General features: G+C 37.0%; 1 protein-coding gene across 5 annotated transcripts in view; it reads left to right on the plus strand.

The window, feature by feature from the left end:
• Positions 1–17,458, plus strand: part of ARHGEF12 (Rho guanine nucleotide exchange factor 12) — a 150,740-nt gene that overhangs the window by 55,614 nt on the left and 77,668 nt on the right. For all 5 annotated transcript variants that reach the window (XM_058687067.1, XM_058687065.1, XM_058687066.1 and 2 more), the window contains exon 2: positions 17,210–17,233. In XM_058687067.1, coding sequence (XP_058543050.1) covers positions 17,210–17,233 — 24 coding nt within the window. The remainder of the gene's footprint in view (positions 1–17,209; positions 17,234–17,458) is intronic.

Here is a 17,458-nt window from a genome sequence, read left to right on the forward strand (position 1 = left end):
TTTAATTTTTTTTTATTTTGAGAGAGAGAGAGAGAGAGAGAGAGAGGAGACAGAAAGACAGCACACGAGTGGAAGAGAAAGCAGAGAGAATCTTTTTAAAAATTTTTTTTCATGTTTATTCATTTCCTGAGAGAGACAGAGTACGAACAGGGGAGGGGCAGGGGAGGGGCAGAGAGAGAGAGACGGGAAGACAGAATTGGAAGCAGCCTCCAGGCTCTGAGCTGTCAGCACAGAGCCAGACACAGGGCTCGAACTCACGAACTAGGAGATCAGGACCTGAGCCGAAGTCAGATGCTTAATTGACTGAGCCACCCAGACGCCGAGAGAGACAGAGAGAGGGAGGGAGGGAGAGAGAGAGAGAAAAATGAATCTTAAGCAGGCTCCATGCTCAGTGTGGAGCCCAACAGGAGGTTTCATCCCACGACTTTGGGATCACGACCCAAGCTGAAATCAAGAGTCAAATGCTCAACCGACTGAGCCACAGAGGTGCCCCAAGACACATACAGTTTAAAAGGATGGAAGCAGATATGCCATGCTAATATTAATCAAAGGAAAACTATAGTGATATATTAATATCAGATAAAGTTGGGGGCGCCTGGGTGGCTCAGTCAGTTAAGCATCCGATTTCGGCTCAGGTCATGATCTCACGGTCCACGGGTCCGAGCCCCGCGTAGGGCTCTGTGCTGACAGCTCAGAGCCTGGAGCCTGCTTTGGATTCTGTGTCTCCCTCTCTCTCTGCCCCTCCCCTGCATACTCTGTCTCTCTCTGTCTCAAAAATAAATAAAAACATTTAAAAATTTTTAAAAAATCAGATAAAGTAAATTTCAGAGCAAAAATATTAGGGATAAAAAAAGTCATTACATAATAATAAAAGCATCAAGTAAAAAAGAAGAGATAACAGTTCTAAACTTTTATGCACCTAATAACAGAGCTTGAAAGTTCATGAAAGAAAAACTGATATAACTTAAAGGACAAATAGACAAATCCACAATTGTTATCAGTGATTTCAGTATCCCTCAATAATTGAAAGAAGTATACAGAAAATCAGCAAGGGTATAGATTCCTTAACACCATTGACCAATTTGATCGAATTGCATTTTATAGAACATTCTAGCCAATGACATAGTACACCTTTTTTTTTTTTTTTCCCCTTTTGGGCAAGTACACACGGAACATTTGCTAAGATAGATCATATTATGGGCCACAAAGTAAGTTTCAGTAAATTAAAAGGATTCAAGTCCTGTAAAGTATGTTCTCTGACCACAGTGGAATTAAATTAGAAATCAATAAAAGAAAGATCTCTGGAAAATCCCCAAATATTTGGAAAGTAAACAACACACTTTTAAATTACCTATGGGTGAAAGAAGAAATCAGAAGGGAAATGGGGGCAACTGGGTGGCTCAGTCCGTTAAGCATCCAACTCTTGATTTTGGTTCAGGTCACAATCTCATGATTTGTGAGATTGAGCCCTGCATTGGGCTCTGCGCTGACAGCATGGAGCCTTCTTGGGATACTCTTTCCCTCTCTCTCTGTTCCTCCTCTGTTTGCTTGCTCTCTCTCAAATAAATAAGCTTACAAAAAGGGGGGGGAAGTAGGAAATTATTTTTTGCTAAATGAAAAAAACCCCCACAATTTATCAGAATTTGCAGGATGCCACTAAACCATTACTTGAAAAAGCATTAAACACCTATTAGAAAAGAAGAAAAGTCTAAAGTCGACTTCTTTTGTAAGAAACTAAAATAAGAAGAGAAAATTAAAAACAAAGTAAGCAGAAGCACATTAAGGAGGACACTTGTTGAGATGAGCACTGGGTGTTGTATGTAAGTGATGAATCACTAAATTCTATTCCTGAAATCATTATTACACTATATTTTAACTAATTTGGATGTAAATTAAAAACAAACAAAAAGAAACAACAAACCAAAGTAAGAAGGAAAGAAATAATAAAGATCAGAGTAGGAGTCAATGAAGTAGAAACAGAAAAACAGTAGAGAAAATCAATGAAAGCAAAGCTGTTTCTTTTGAGAATATCAATAAAATTGTTAAACCTCTAGCCAGGCTGATGAGGAATAAAAGAGGGAAGACAAACGTTACCATTCTCAGGAATAAAAGAGGTGACATCACTACAGATTATACAGATATTAAAAGGATAATAAGGAGAGGGGGCACCTGGGTGGCTCAGTCAGTTGAGTGTCTGACTCTTGATTTTGGCTCAGGTCATGATCCCAGAGTCATGAAATCAAGCCCCTCAACAGGCTCTGTGATGAGCGTGGAGCCTCCTTATGACTCTGTCCCCCTCTCGCATGCTCACTCGCTCTCTAAAAAAAAAAAGGAAAAAAAAAGGATAATCAGGGAATATTATGAATACTTTTATGTCAATAAGTTTAACAACTTAGATGAAATATGGTTTGGGATTTTAAAAAGTCTACCAATATACAAACATATGTAAGGTATAACTATGTATTATATATGCATACATATATATGAACATGTAAAATACATGTGTGTATGTGCAGATATACACACAGTTGTATGTATATACACACATATGTATACACATTTACACACATACATATATAAACATATAAAATGAACAATATATTATAACCAAGTGGAGTTTATCCTGTGAGTACAGAGTAGATGGAAGCTAATTTTCTCATTGTCACATAGGGGAGTTAAGCAAGGAGGGAAGATCAATGAACCTTGTACTGGATTAGAATTATAGACATCAGTATGAACTCATGTTTAGCTTAATATATACATAAATATGGATAGATACTGAGGCAATCTTTGATTTTCTAGTTCTGTCTGCTGAGGAGGCATAGAAATAACAGGAAGCACACCCAGAACCCAGATCTTGGTTTCTAACTACCAATCCCCAGTAAATAGCTCATTGGAGAAATGGTTGATTCCAAGGCTGGATTAGGGAAAATAAAAGAGGAGTCTAGAGCACCTTATAGTGCCAGAAGCAAGGAAATGCTCCAAAAAACAAAAGGCTGAGCTTAGATGACTCAGTCAGTTGAGTCTGTTCAGCTCAGGTCATGATCTCATGGTTCGTGACTTCGAGTCCCACATTGGGTGCTGTGCTGACAGCTTGGAGCCTGCTTGGGATTCTGTCTTCCTCTCTCTCACTCTGCTCCTCCCCCACTCGCTCTGTCTCTCTCTTTCAAAAACAAATAAACATTAAAAAAAAAAAAGGCTGGGGACATATCAAAAGGAAACAGGTGCCGACCTGAAATACCTGTGAATGGCTTAAGCTGAAACTGAGCAGGAAAATAAGTAATGTATTGGATTAGAATTCCAAGTATAAAATAATACATATGAGTTCAGTATTGACATAAATGATTGCATAAATAAGAAGACAGAAATACTCCTTACGGAAGAATTCCAAATAGCATGTGTACATTCTCCTTTATCCAGGAAATGGAGCTTAATCTTCCTAACCCCTAGTATTGGTTGGATTTAGTGACCTGCTTTTAAAGAATAGAGTATGAAAATTGAAAAAATGTAACTTTGCAGGGAGAAGTCTGGTAAACCCTACCTTGACCAAATGATCATGGTTAGCATGCTTACATGATTACAAGGGACAAGTCCAGTTGTACACCCCCTGATGTGTGATAAGAAGGGAACTTCACTTCTGTGGTATCCCAGAAATAGACCTACATCTATATGGACAACTGATTTTTAACAAAAGTGCAAAGGCAATTTAGTGGAGAAAGGATGGTCTTTTCAACAATTGATGCTGGAACAGTGGGATATTCATATATAAAAAAAATAAATTTTTATCCATACCTCACACCTTATACCAAGATTATTGCAAAATATGTCAAAAGACCTGAAAGTAAGCTGGAAAGTTCTCAAACTTCTACAAGAAAATATAGGAGAAAATCTCTGTGATTTTGAGTTAGTCAAAGACTTCTTAGATATGACACCCAAAGCATGTGCAGTGATCCTGTTTCTAAATGTGGTCATATATTCACAGGTACTAGGGATTAGGACTTCAATGTTTTGGTTTTTTAATAATTTTTTAAAGTTTATTCATTTTTGAGAGAGACAAGAGGTGAGCAGGGGAGGGGCAGAGAGACACAGGGAGACAGACACACAATCCAAAGCAGGCTCCATCCAGGCTCAGCTGTCAGCACAGAGCCCGATACAGGGCTCAAACCCATGAACTGTGAGATGATGATCTGAGCCAAAGTCGGACACTTAATCTACTGAGCCACCCAGGTGCGCCTTCAATGTACCTTTGTGGGGAGATACAATTCAACCTATAACAATTGTGGTAGTGCCCAGTTTAGGGGTTGCTTTCACGTTTAATGCAGGGGAACCGATAATCTCTGTATGCACTTATGTGCAGTTCCCACACTGAGTAAGTAATGCATCTTCCTCATCTATGTTTACTTGTTTTTCAAATGTAACTCTGGTATTATAATTAGAAAATATAAATACAGCTTTTTGGTATTTATTCAGTTTGTGGCTTTTATATGGTTCCTCTGTGTTGTTTTCACTTTTAACAGAAAGAATCTCTTTCGTCTATTTAGTGAGAAAAATTTTGTCAACTTGAACACCAACGTAATGTTACTCTGGCCCTTTGTCTTACAAGGTCTGTTCCCAAAATGTCTCCTTTATTAGCTTCTTGCTGCTGTGTCTTTCCATAAGGGTTAGGCATGAGTCCATGGGATTGAGCTAAAGGAATAGTGTGTCCTCTCTTTTCTCTTTACCTGGCACACACACAAACTCCTCTTCAAGTCCAAACTCCCATGTGGATTCTTTACTATAGATAAATTCATCCTAAGGAAGAAATCAAGAGGGAGTGCCTAATTTGAGTTACAAGGTTATTTGTTACAACAATGCCTGTCATACTGAAAAAATGGGCCTAGTCCAAATATTTACAAAAGATAATTGGTTAAATTGAATAGCCTATCTCAAAGCACTCTGTAGCTATCAGGAATTATTTGTTTAGAGATCTCTTTCTCAAATCTTTATCTTACTTGGAAGCTCAGAATATAAAATTAATAAAAGCTAAGCAGCTCTGATGTGCAGGGAACCTAAAACTCCCTCCCATCTACCCACTTGTGCTCTCTGAGGGACGTCTTTTGAACCCTTAAGGTTGTGTGCAGCACAATTTAAAATCAGTGCTGTAGTGAAATATTTAATGATGTAAAATTATGTCAATGTTTCATTAGTTAAAAAGTCTACCAAACGGTATGGCCTATATGCTGTAATTGTTACAAAAAGAAACTTTTACACTGTAGCTATACTATATACAAATAGAAAAGTCTGTATTTTTAGTAAAGTTGGGGGAAGTATTCATAAAAATACTGGGTATTGAACTCTTGGGTGATTTTTATTTTCTATTTTGTCTTTTTAATTTTTAAAACTTTAGTGCATATATTTTTGGGGGAATAAAGAGGATATTTCTTCATGTTGAAAAGTAGAAAACTATTGCTTTCTAGGAAACTACACTTTTGGAAAGATAACAGTCTCATTCTTCAGTCCCTTGAGAGAGAGGAGTTCTCTTGAAAATGTTAGAAAAATACTATTGGTAACATAGATCTATTTAGAAATTAATGTCAGTAGTCTTACCTGTTGAAAGTGTGTTGGGATAAGTCACATTTTTAGTATCTAAAGAAGAAAATAGGGGCGCCTGGGTGGCGCAGTCGGTTAAGCGTCCGACTTCAGCCAGGTCACGATCTCGCGGTCCGTGAGTTCGAGCCCCGCGTCAGGCTCTGGGCTGATGGCTCGGAGCCTGGAGCCTGTTTCCAATTCTGTGTCTCCCTCTCTCTCTGCCCCTCCCCCGGTCATGCTCTGTCTCTCTCTGTCCCAAAAATAAATAAAAAGCGTTGGAAAAAAAAAAATTAAAAAAAAATAAAGAAGAAAATAGAACTAAATGTCAGTGAATTAAAAATGATTCCCAGATCTGGAGTGATGTAAAGAACCATGTCAAAATATTTAAAACACACATTCCCTCCAACTTTCCAAATTCAGTGTTGTGGTGAGCCATGTTACTGATAAGACTGTATACCCTCTACTCTAACTCCATAGTTTTGGGCCAAGAAAAACTCTTGTAGAAGAAGATGTGAGATAGCCTGCATATAACTAATTTTCTCACCTTTCCCTCTCAGAATCAGAGGTCTTTTTTCCTTTGTGCTGGTTTGAAAGTTTGGGGTATTCAGATTTGTCATAGAAAATGTGGTTTCTTGATAGACTAAGTGGATGGCTAAGGGGAATTGAAGAATTGGTAATATTTGATGCCAGAACGAAAGCATTTATGAAGAGAAGTCTCTAGTTAAAAATGAAAAATTGCATTATAACATTCATTGTATACATAGCTGGTAAAAGTGTTTTTAATGAAAAAAAAATTTCCTTAGAAGAAAATGAGACATTTTTATGAAGGTGGGATGTGTGTTATATAGAAGATTTAATTGTAATGATATTGGCTATGATCAGTTTTTTTTAGTCTTATCTTTACTGATATTTTATATTCATATATCCTGTAAGTTTTATTTATTTATGGAAATATTTCACCAACTAAGGAGTGTGACATATAAATGTAATGATATGTCATCAAAATGCTTACTCATAATGCATTTCTTAAATAATTGTAACAATTATAAGTAGAAAGCATGGAACGTCCTTAATCCTTATTCTCTTAGAGTTCTTCCTGCAAAGTATATGAGGTTTTTATTTCTTTGTAAGAAATAGGTCTGTGTCGGTTTGGTTCAAAGAAATTGTGCACATTTTTAGAGTATATGGGTGCCAAGTTTATACTTTTCTCATTCCCTGTGTTTCCTTGTGCTGTGACTTTTGGGGGGTACATCCTTGTTTATTCAGCTTTGTGGTATAGATATGATATGAATTAGCTTTCTTTGTAGTCAAGGAGTGAGTGCATACCAAGTACAATAGCTGAAGGTACGCAGAGATCATGACTAATACTCTGTGATTTGGGTGTCAGTGTAAATCCTGACTGGTTTTCCTTCTCCTAAAAGATTCCCATTATCATTGTGTTGGCACTTGCTAAGAAATGTTTAGGAAAATTTAAGAGAAATCTGTTATAATTTGCTTTCTTGTTGAATTGGTATTCCTTGCTACAAACTGCTATTTTTATGGATGTTTCAGACTTTTTCTTTAATAAAAGTGGCCAACTGCAAATATATATATGCTTTAGAGTGGTACAGAAGAATTTGTATTTTGAGTGGAACTTTTTGATATACTAGACAATATGTTATTTGACATATTATTTTATATTTTAATTTTACATTTTTATAAAATTCTCCAGTTCACATTGATGGTGGAGTTTGTCTCAATGACACCTCAATATAAAAGGTAAAAGCTAAGACTTTCTGCTTTTTCAGAAGTACAATTGTGACCTTTGACAAATCTACACAAAGCAGTTTGTCCTAACAAATTTTGCACAGTTCTCTCTTCAGTTTACAAAATTTGAATATTCAATCTTAATGTATTTTATGTAAAATCTTGTTCGGAAACATGCCTATCCTAGATTAAGAGGACATTTTTTTTCCTCTTATTTTTATTATGCTCACAAACATATTCTGATTCTTTTTTTTTTTTAATTATATTTTTAAATGTTTTTATTTATTTTTGAGACCGAGAGAGACAGAGCATGCATGAGCAGGGGAGGGGCAGAGAGAGAGGGAGACACAGAATCCGAAGCAGGCTCCAGGCTCTGAGCTGTCAGCACAGAGCCTCATGCGAGGCTCAAACCCACAGACCGTGAGATCGTGACCTGAGCTGAAGTCGGACGCTTAACCGACTGAGCCACCCAGGCGCCCCAAACATATTCTGATTCTTGAAGTGTGTCTGCATTGCTATGAACTGTCCTCTTCTAACTGCTTTTGCTGCATGTCAGTTGTCTTTTTTTTTTTAATTTTAATTTTTAATATTTATTTATTTTTGAGAGAGAGAGAGAGAGAGAGAGAGAGAGAGAGAGAGAGAGAATCCCAAGCAGGCTCCGTGCCTTCAGCACGGAGCCCAATGCAGGGCTTGAACCCACGAACTGCAAGATCATGACCTGAGACGACACTGGGAATCTGACGCTTAACCGGCGGAGGCACCCAGGTGCCCATTTTCAGTTGTGTTTAGGCATTTTTTTTATTTCTTAGATTTCTCGGATATCCCCATGATTGTTCAGTAGCATACTGTTTATTTCCACATTTTTGTGGTTTTCCCAGTTTTCTTCTTAAAATGGATTTCTAGTTTCATACATACCATTGTGGTCAGACTAGGTGCTTGATAGGATTTCAGTCTTCTTTAATTTATTGAGACTTGTTTTGTGGCTTAACATGTGATCTGTCCTGGAAAATATTCCATGTGCACTTGAGAAGAATGTGTATTCTGTTGCTTTTGGATAGAATGTTCCATATATATCTGTTAAGGACATCTGGTCTAATGTGTTGTTTTAGTTAGTTTTTTCTTATTGATTTTCTGTGTGGATGATCATCTTTTGATGCCTACTATTATTGTATTGTTATCAGTTTATTCCTCTAGGTCCATTAATATTTATTTACTATGGTACTCCTATGGTGGGTGCATATTTATTTAAAAACGTTATATCTTCTTGCTGGATTGACCTCTTTATCATTATGTAATGCCTTTCTTTTTATTGAAGTCTTTGTTTTAAAGTTTATTTTGTCTAGTAAAAGCATATCTACATCAGCTTTCTTTTCAGTTCATACTTGCATGGACTATCTTTTTCCCTACCTTTACTTTCAGTTTCTGTGTTACTTCTGAAATTAGTCTCTTTTAGGCACCATATATATGAGTCTTTTTTTTTAATCCATTCAACTATAGTGTACGTTTTGGTTGGAGAATTTAGTCCATTTACATTTATAAAGTAATTATTGGTAGGTATGTACTTATTGCCATTTTGTTAATTGTTTTCTGGCTGTCTTTGTAGTTCCTCTCTGTTCCTCTCTTCTTTCTCTCTCCCCTGTGGTTTGATAACCTTCTTTCGTTTATGTACAGGTTTTTCTTCATTTTTTTTTCGTGTATTTACTATAAGTTTTTGCTCTGTGGTTACTGTGAAGTTCCCAAATAGCATCTTTATTTATATAATAGCCTGTTTTAAGTTGATGGCAACTTAAATTTGAACACATTCCAAAACTACATTTTTATCCCCCCCACATTTTGTTTTTGATGTCATATTTCATAGGTTTTTATTTTAGGTGTCCCTTAACTCATTATTGTAGTTATAGATATTTTTATTACTTTTGTCTTTTGACCCTCATACTAGCTTTATAAGTGATTAATTCATCACCTTTACTGTATATATTACCTTTCCCAGTGAGATTTTTTACTTTCATGTGTTTTCTTGTCATTAATTAGTGTCATTGCTTTTCACCTTAAAGAAGTTCTTTTAACTTTTTTTTTTTTTTTTTTTTTTTTTTTTTTTGATAAGGACAGTTTAGTGGTGATGAACTCCTTTAGCTTTTGTTTATCTGAAAAATTCTTAGTTCTTCTGTTTTGAATGATAACCTTGCCAGGTAGAGTATCCTCCTCCTACTCCCCCACCCCCCAGGTTGGGTTTTCTTGGTTGGAAGTTTTTTTCTTTTAGTACTTTAAATATGTCATGTCATTCCCTTCTGGCCTGCAAATTATCTGCTGAAAATTCTGCTGATAGCCTTACCGGTTTCCTTTGTACATAACAAATTGTTTCTCTCTTGCTGCTTTTAAGGTTCTCTCTTTATCTTTATTTTTATTTATTTATGTTTTTGAGAGAGAGAGAACAAAAGAGGGGGGAAGGGCAAAGGGAAAGGGAGAACCTCTCTCCCTCTAGTGTGGAGCCTGCTGTGGGGCTTGATCTCCAACTGTGAGATCATGACCTGAGCTGAAATCAAGAGTCGGATGGATGCTTGATCGACAGAGCCACCCATGCACCCGGCTCTTTATCTTTAACTTCTGTTGTTTTAATTGTAATATTGCTTTGTGTGGATTTCTTTGGGTTTGTTTTGTTTAGAACTCTGGGCTTCTTGGACCTGGATGTCTGTTTCCTTCCCCAGATTGAGGAAGTTTTCAGCCATTATTTCTTCAAATAAGTTTTCTGCTCCTTTGCCTCTCCCTTTTCCTTCTGGGACTCCTATAGTGGGGGTGTTATTACACTTGATGTTATCCCATCTGTCCTTTCACGTATCTTCATTTCCTAAAGTTTCATTTTCTCTTCTGTTTTTCTTTTTCTTCGCTGCTCTGTTTGGGTGGGTCCTGTTGCTTTGTGTTCTAGCTCACAGATTGTTCTTCTGCTTCATCCAGGGTGCTGTTGAACCCCTCCAGCGTATTTTTTAGTTCAGTTCTTGCATTCTTCAGCTCTGTGACTTTTTTTGGGTACCTCCTTTTATTTTCTTTCTCTTTGTTGATGTTCTCACTGTGTTCATCTTTTCTTCTCCCAAGTCTCGTGACCATCTTTATGACCATTACTTTGAACTCTTTATCAGGTAGATTACATATCTGTGTTTCATAAAGATCTTTTTCTGAAGTTTTTGTCTTGTACTTTTGTTTGCAGCCCATTCCTGTCTCTTTGTTTTGCCTGAGTTTCTGAGTTCGTTTCTATATATTAGGCAAAACGGCTACATCTCCTAGTATTGATGGAGTGGCCTTCTGTAGGAGATGACCCGGAGACCCAGAAGTGCGTTCCCCTTGGTCACCAGAGCCAGGCTCTCAAAGGGCATCCCCTGTGTGTTCTGTACATGCCTGCTGGTTGTGGTGGAGCTATGGCTATGGCATTGGAGGTGGTGAAGGAGATGTTTGCCTGGCTGTGGCATGGTTGGGCACTGAAGAGGGGGATACCAACCTCCACTAGCAGGCTAGAGGGAGATTATAAAAACGGTGCCCGCCAGTGCCAGCCTTAGCACGATAGAATGTGATCACAAAAATGGCACCTGCCAACACTCTGTTCTTGGAGAGAGAACCATCAGGTGCCTTCTTCTCTGGAAGTTGCTTTAAGATGAGTAATTCGGTCTCCTTTACATGTGGTCTAGGAACTTTTCAAACTGCTGCTTTTGTGCTAGGTCTCAAGGTGAGTGAGTCTGCCTGCAAGACCTTTAAGAGTGTTTTAATTTTTTTTTAATTACCTACGTTTCTATGGTTCTCCTGGATGTAATCTTAGTTGATACAAAGTTCTGAGGGCTTGTCTTTCTGGTGCAGGCCCCACAGGTTGGGGTGCCTGATGTGGGGCACAAACCCCTCACCCTTCTGGAAAAAGTTCCATATTTTTTGAGATCCCTCCCAATTGTGGGTCACTGCCCCTGGGGTGGCATTTTGGCAAGAGCATGTCTGTCTCTGCCTCCCTTACCTGTCTCAGTGTGGCCCTTTTATCTTTTGTTGTAGAGGCACTGTTCATCTAGTTTTCACAGAACTTTTTCGGAGGAAATTCTTCCATTTTAGCTGTTGAATTTTGTGTCCATGGGAGAAGGTGAGTTTAGGATCTTCAGGCACTGCCGTCTTGAACCACTTCTCCAAACAAATTCTGAAATAGGGAATCGTGAAACAAGATTGAGATTTTAATCACTATCAAATGAAAATTATGTCTCGTCATTATTTTAGAAATCATGAGATGATTCTGTTGAGTCCAGTTTATTGTTTATATAAGCCCAGATCCATATAATCATGGATTTGATGGTTTGACTGATGTTGAATGGGATGCAAATAACTAAGTAGTTTGAGGTTCTCATACTTTTTTCTGGCAGTTCTCTTTGTTTTTTGAAGTGAGTAATTTGAAGTCTAAAAAGACACTGTATAAGTTAATGGTGATACTCATGATTTCAAAGGAAAGTTATTTAGAAACCTTACAGGAAATATTTGCAAAAGTGATACTATTCCAGATTATCAACGAGTAAATGAGAGCCTGTAATAAATAAGCTGTTACATTAATTGTGAACTACTTTTCTCAGTTCCGAAACAACCAGTGTCCAGCTTACAATATCTGACAGAGGCAATTAAGATAATTTAGAATTTACCGTTTGATTTGTCAAAGTACGTCCAGGAAAGAAGAGCCACTTACTGAGGGTCGTCATGTGTTTCAAGTTCTTCAGTAACAGTGACAGTATACCAAACCATATTTAAGAAGTTAGCTTGAGATCTTACATTACATTACAATTACAATTGTTTTTGGATATTACACCAGAACTGAGCTCCTTGGTCCTTGTCATTTTGTGGTTTTGTATTGCAAGGTCCAGAGGTTTAAAACTAATAACACCATGAAAAATTCTCCATGAGTCATCCTGTCAGCTGTAGCTTCTGTTTGAGTCTTTCTGATGTAACTAATGTTTTATTGCCAGCTCAGCTAACAACTTTTCATGCTTTGGATCTATATCCTAATAAAAAGGTACAGTGGTAGGTCATTTTCAGACTTTTATTTTTTTGTTCTTTCCATAATTTTTGGTTCTTTTCGTGACTTTCAGCCAGGCCAGTCATAAATTGTAGGTGGTGACAGGATCTACGACTGGTGTTTTTTGAAGGGGGAGGAGTGGTAGTGGTCATTACTACTTTTGGTTCTTTGAATCTGACTGTCCAGAGCTCTAAAGCTTGAATTAACAGTTTAGCTAAAGTCAGCAGTATGTTCTAAATCCCTGTACTTATGGGTACTTATGGGTACAGATGCCCTTTTAGCTGTTTTGTTTGTTATTTTGTGAAAAATGATGTAATAGTAGAGCTAGCTGGTTCGTATTCACGTTGGAGTAATTTCAAATTTAAGTGTTGTACTTTAGGCTATTTCAATCATTTTGTAGAAACAGAGAAGTAAAAAACCTAGTTTATATCCAGGACACGGGATGCCTTAATCATTTTGATATTTTAAAGGAGATGTGGAAATAATGCACTCTCTTGCTAAGAAGTGACAGGTATGGTCAGCACAATTTCACAGCCTTAAAAAAAAAAAAATCACTGACCCTACTTGCCATGAAAATTAAAAGTTTTGGTTGTAACCTGATCTTTTCTTTTACCCTGCAGCATCTGGGAAGTTTGTTAACTTGAGTATTGACGTTAATTTTATATAATATGGCTTGGCACGTTAAACCTATGGTTTCATCATTGGCTTTGGATTTTGCATTTCTGTGGATTTTGCTGAACTGAAAGCCTATTTGAATATTGTTAGTCGTTAAGTTTATTTTTCTCCTCTACTTAATTTGTAGTTATGTCTCTAAAGTTCAGGTTTTATTTGCATTTTAACTAATAGCTAATAATCATTAAGTGGTTGTTCTGTGCTAGGCAGTGCTTCTCATCTAATGTTCCTTATTTTCTAATCTAATCCTCAAAACAAATTTGTAAGGTAGGTAGTAGGATTGTCATTATTTTACAGATGATTGTTAAAGAGGTTAAGCAACTCGCCCAAGTGCGAGTGCCTTTTCAAACTAGAATGTGAACCTTGTTCTTTGTTTTCTGAGACATCCCTGTTCCTGAGGCCTTGAGGTCACACGTGATTTTCATTGCCTATAACTGTATTGGAACACTGTATTTTTTGCATTGATATTTGCCATCACTTTATGAGGATTGAGCCTTAGAATTATCTTAGCTGTAACCTATTTTGCAGAGTTCTTTGTCTGGAAACTCTCCTCACTGGCATGAATTCCAATAAACTAGTGCTATATGTCATGGATTCCAAGGTACACAGGCTTTTCACCCTGAATTTTAACACTGCTAAAGTCAGGATGTATCTTACAATGGAATTTTTTGGAATTCTAGATTTAGTAGCTAACATTGTTTGCTAATGAAAACTCGACCACAATCCAACAATGTAGGTAAAATATCCTTAACTTTATTCTCCTCATTTCAATCATCCCTTATTAAGAACCATCCAGAGTCCCAAATTCTTCATCATTACTAACCCCAAGAAAAAAATATCTACCTTGAAGGAGAGAGAGGGTAGGAATTAAGGTTTGAGTGTGATCATCTCTATTTTTTCTTTTGGGACATTTCTCATAGGAACAGTGTCAAAGGCTAGCTCTTTTCTCACAAAAATAAAAAAAAAATGACTTCTTATAGGCTCTTCATTATAAGCAAATATGTGAAAACACAAAGTTTGGCGGCCCTTTCCAATTCTTTTTTCATCTACAACAAATTCTGTTTAACAAACTTAAAGGAATATCCCAGTTAGAAAATTATGTATGTGTGTATACATATTATATACTTAAATATGTGTATGTATATATGTATAGTTAAACCTGGCTATAATTAGAAGTTTTACTAGAATAAATATTTATTTGGTTAGGGTTTATGTAATTATCAAATCATAACTCCCTTTATACTGTAATAACACATGGGTGGAGTGTGAAAATAAAAACTTTGGGGAGGCCTCTGTGTGTTGCTACCTGGGGCTTTAATATTAGAGCTCAGAACTTGTAAGAAAGGCATCCTGGACACTTGGGTGACCCAGTCGGTTAACCATCCTTCCCTTGATCTTGGCTCAGGTCATTATCTCACAGGTTCGTGAGTTTGAGCCCTGCATTGGGCTCCTCGCACTGACAGTGCAGAGCCTGCTTGGGATTATCTCTCTCTCCTTCTCTCTCTGCCCCTCCTGCACATGCTCTCTCTCTCAAAATAAATGAATAAACTTAAACTGGCATCCTGGGGCACCTAGGTGGTTCAGTAGGTTAAGTGTCCAACTTCGGCTCGGGTCATGGTCTCATGGTCCATTGGTTCCAGCCCCACTTTTGGCTCTGTGCTGACAGCTTGGAGCCTGGAGCCTGCTTTGGATTCTGCGTCTCCCTCTCTCTCTGCCTGTCCCCCAGTTGTGCTCTGTCTGACTGTCTCTCTCTCTTTCTCTCTCAAAAATAAATAAACGTTAAAAAAAAAAAGAAAGAAAGGCATCCCGAAGTCAAGTGAGTCAATGTAATTATAAGCTTGAGGCCCTTGGTTAGGATTTGTGGCGTATGAGTGTGCTTGCTATATAGGTTATCAAAAGTAAGGGCATCTAGTTGCCTTATCCCAGTGGCTCAAATTTTGACAACCCTTTCCTATTTATTTATTTATTTTTTAAGTTTATTTATTTGTTTTGAGAAAGAGAGCACATGCACAAGTGGGGGTGGGGGTGGGAGGAGAGAGAGAGAGAGAGAGAGAGAGAGAGAGAATCCTAAGGAGGCTCTGTACTGTCAGCGCAGAGCCTGATGTGTGGCTCAAACTCATGAACTGAGTCATGACCTGAGCTGAAATCAAGAGTCAGAAACTTAACCACCTGAGCCACCCAGGCACCCCAGTTTCCTTTTTAAATTATGGTTCTTCATATTAGTACTTGGACTTTGTCTTACATCTGGAAGAATACATACACGTGTATGTAAATAAGCACAAACATGTTCATTGTTGGCTAAATGCCCAAGTCATCAATGTGGTATTTTCAAAAGCCAGGTACAGTTTGATTAAGTACATTAATATAATGTCTTCATTCAACTATAGCTCTTTTACATAAATATCGAACTAGAGGAGATTGTCAGTTTTATGCTTGGGTTACAGAATGGACAAGGACTTGAAAATAGAGGATTTTGTGCAGAACCGTTTCATCAGCCTGGTGTCGGGCTAACTGCAATTTAGTGATTAGAGAAAAATTATTGTGATTTAAAAATGTTTGTTCTTCATCTGTGCTTTAAGAATTTAGTAAGTAGATTGTGGTAATAAGCACATTTTCCTGTACAGTAGTCCTTGTTCATCTTTTCATTCCATTTTTATCTTCTTTCCCCTCCTCTTCCATTCCCTAGTAAGAGAAAACCGCTCAGGAAGCTGGTTTTCAATCAGTAGTCTGGGAACTTCCGGGATTCTTTACCAGAATCTCCCTGGATGTTGCAGTCAACCCCTGACGCAAGCGGCCATTGTTTTGGGGTAGGAGTTTCTGTAATGGCTATCAGGAAGAGTGGCTGAGGTTGCTAACTGCAGGTATTATCCTTTGCAGAAACTCAGCTGGGAATTCTTTCCTGCCAACTTTTATATTTGTTTCCAAATTAAAAAACATTCCCACCTCCCCACTTCCCCAACAAGTAGGGATGGACTTCTTAGGAACTATTTCTAAAAGTCTGATAATCGTTTGTAATTGGTACATTCAGTAGAGCAATGTGCTCTTTACCCCAGAACCCATTTTCCCTGACTTTGTTGTGAGTTAACATGCACTTATCACGGAAGTTTTTAGATTCTTTGTCTTTTTCTTTGGATCAATTTTGGCTCATGTGGGAGTTAAAGAAAATTGTAATTAAACTTTTATGTTAGAGGGTTTTTTCTTTTTTTTAACTAAACTATCTCCATGACAAATAAAAGTCATTCGAATGTCATTGTTTTGTTTTGTTTTTCTTACTGTGTTTACTAATAACCTTTTTAAAAAAAAAATTTTATGGCTATTCTTAAGAAAGCCTGTTTTTATTACGCAGGCTAAATAATCTTTACATAAAATGCCATAGGTTGAGGTGATTTCTGAAAGGACAGACCTGAAAAGGAGAATGGGAAGAAGTTTGGGAACACTTAGAGACTTAGTGTTTATATGTAACATCAAATTCTTATCAGGAAGCCCCAATAATATTTCTTTAAAAAAGACAACCGGGAGGAAATGCAGTTCTTTATAGCTTGTAGAACTGCAAGAAGAAAAGATGTAACCTTTGTTTTCTACTTTTGGAACATATTCTTAATAACTGATAATCCTGCGATGGTATTTTCTCTAGATTTCTGTTATAAATGCCAAACGTAAATAAACAAGAATTGTGATTTGATTATGATCAAAGGGTAGTAGATGCAGGTCAACAGAGCAGTAATCAGCACCCAGATTGTGAGGGTTGGGGAGGGGGTGACGGAAGGGAGGAAACTTTCTCTGCCAGGGAAACGAGGTAGAATATTTTAACGGTAAGGTATTTCTCTTTACCTCAGTCTTTTTAACCTGTAAAATGGAAATAATAATAATAATATGTATATGTATATGTATATATAAGTATATAAGGATTAAATGAGATAGTACATGTTAACAGTTTAGAATAGTGCTGAGCACTTAATATTTAGATTTTAGTGACAGCTCCTAGCACCTGAAATTTAAGATTTAACAAAGGAATTAAGATATTAAAAAAATAGAATCTAGCTTTTTTGTCTGCCTGTTTGTTGAATCTTGCTTTGGGAAAGTTAGTGTAAGATTTAAATCTCTTATTCTGGTTTAATAGAATGAATAAATTGAATAACAGTCTTACCAGTGAGATAACTACATTTAACCCATTTTTTTTTCTTTCCTTTGTTTCAGGTTTCCCCTCAAAAAACCTATAAGGTAAGTTGTTCAGTTGCCCTTCATATGTTCAGGTTAACTCTTAATTAGAAGCATTCCTTCGAAATTATGGTGGATTTTTGTGGCTTTTGAAAATGTGGATTTTTTATATTAAGTAGTTTAAAATATCAAAATGTTTTACAAATTTAAAATATAACAGGTGTTGCATATTTTTTCTGGAGAGAGCATTGTTTTGATAACATTTTCAATGTTTTTAATATAAGCATT

This window comes from Neofelis nebulosa, chromosome 10, assembly GCF_028018385.1.
Source record: "Neofelis nebulosa isolate mNeoNeb1 chromosome 10, mNeoNeb1.pri, whole genome shotgun sequence".
NCBI lineage: Eukaryota > Metazoa > Chordata > Mammalia > Carnivora > Felidae > Neofelis > Neofelis nebulosa.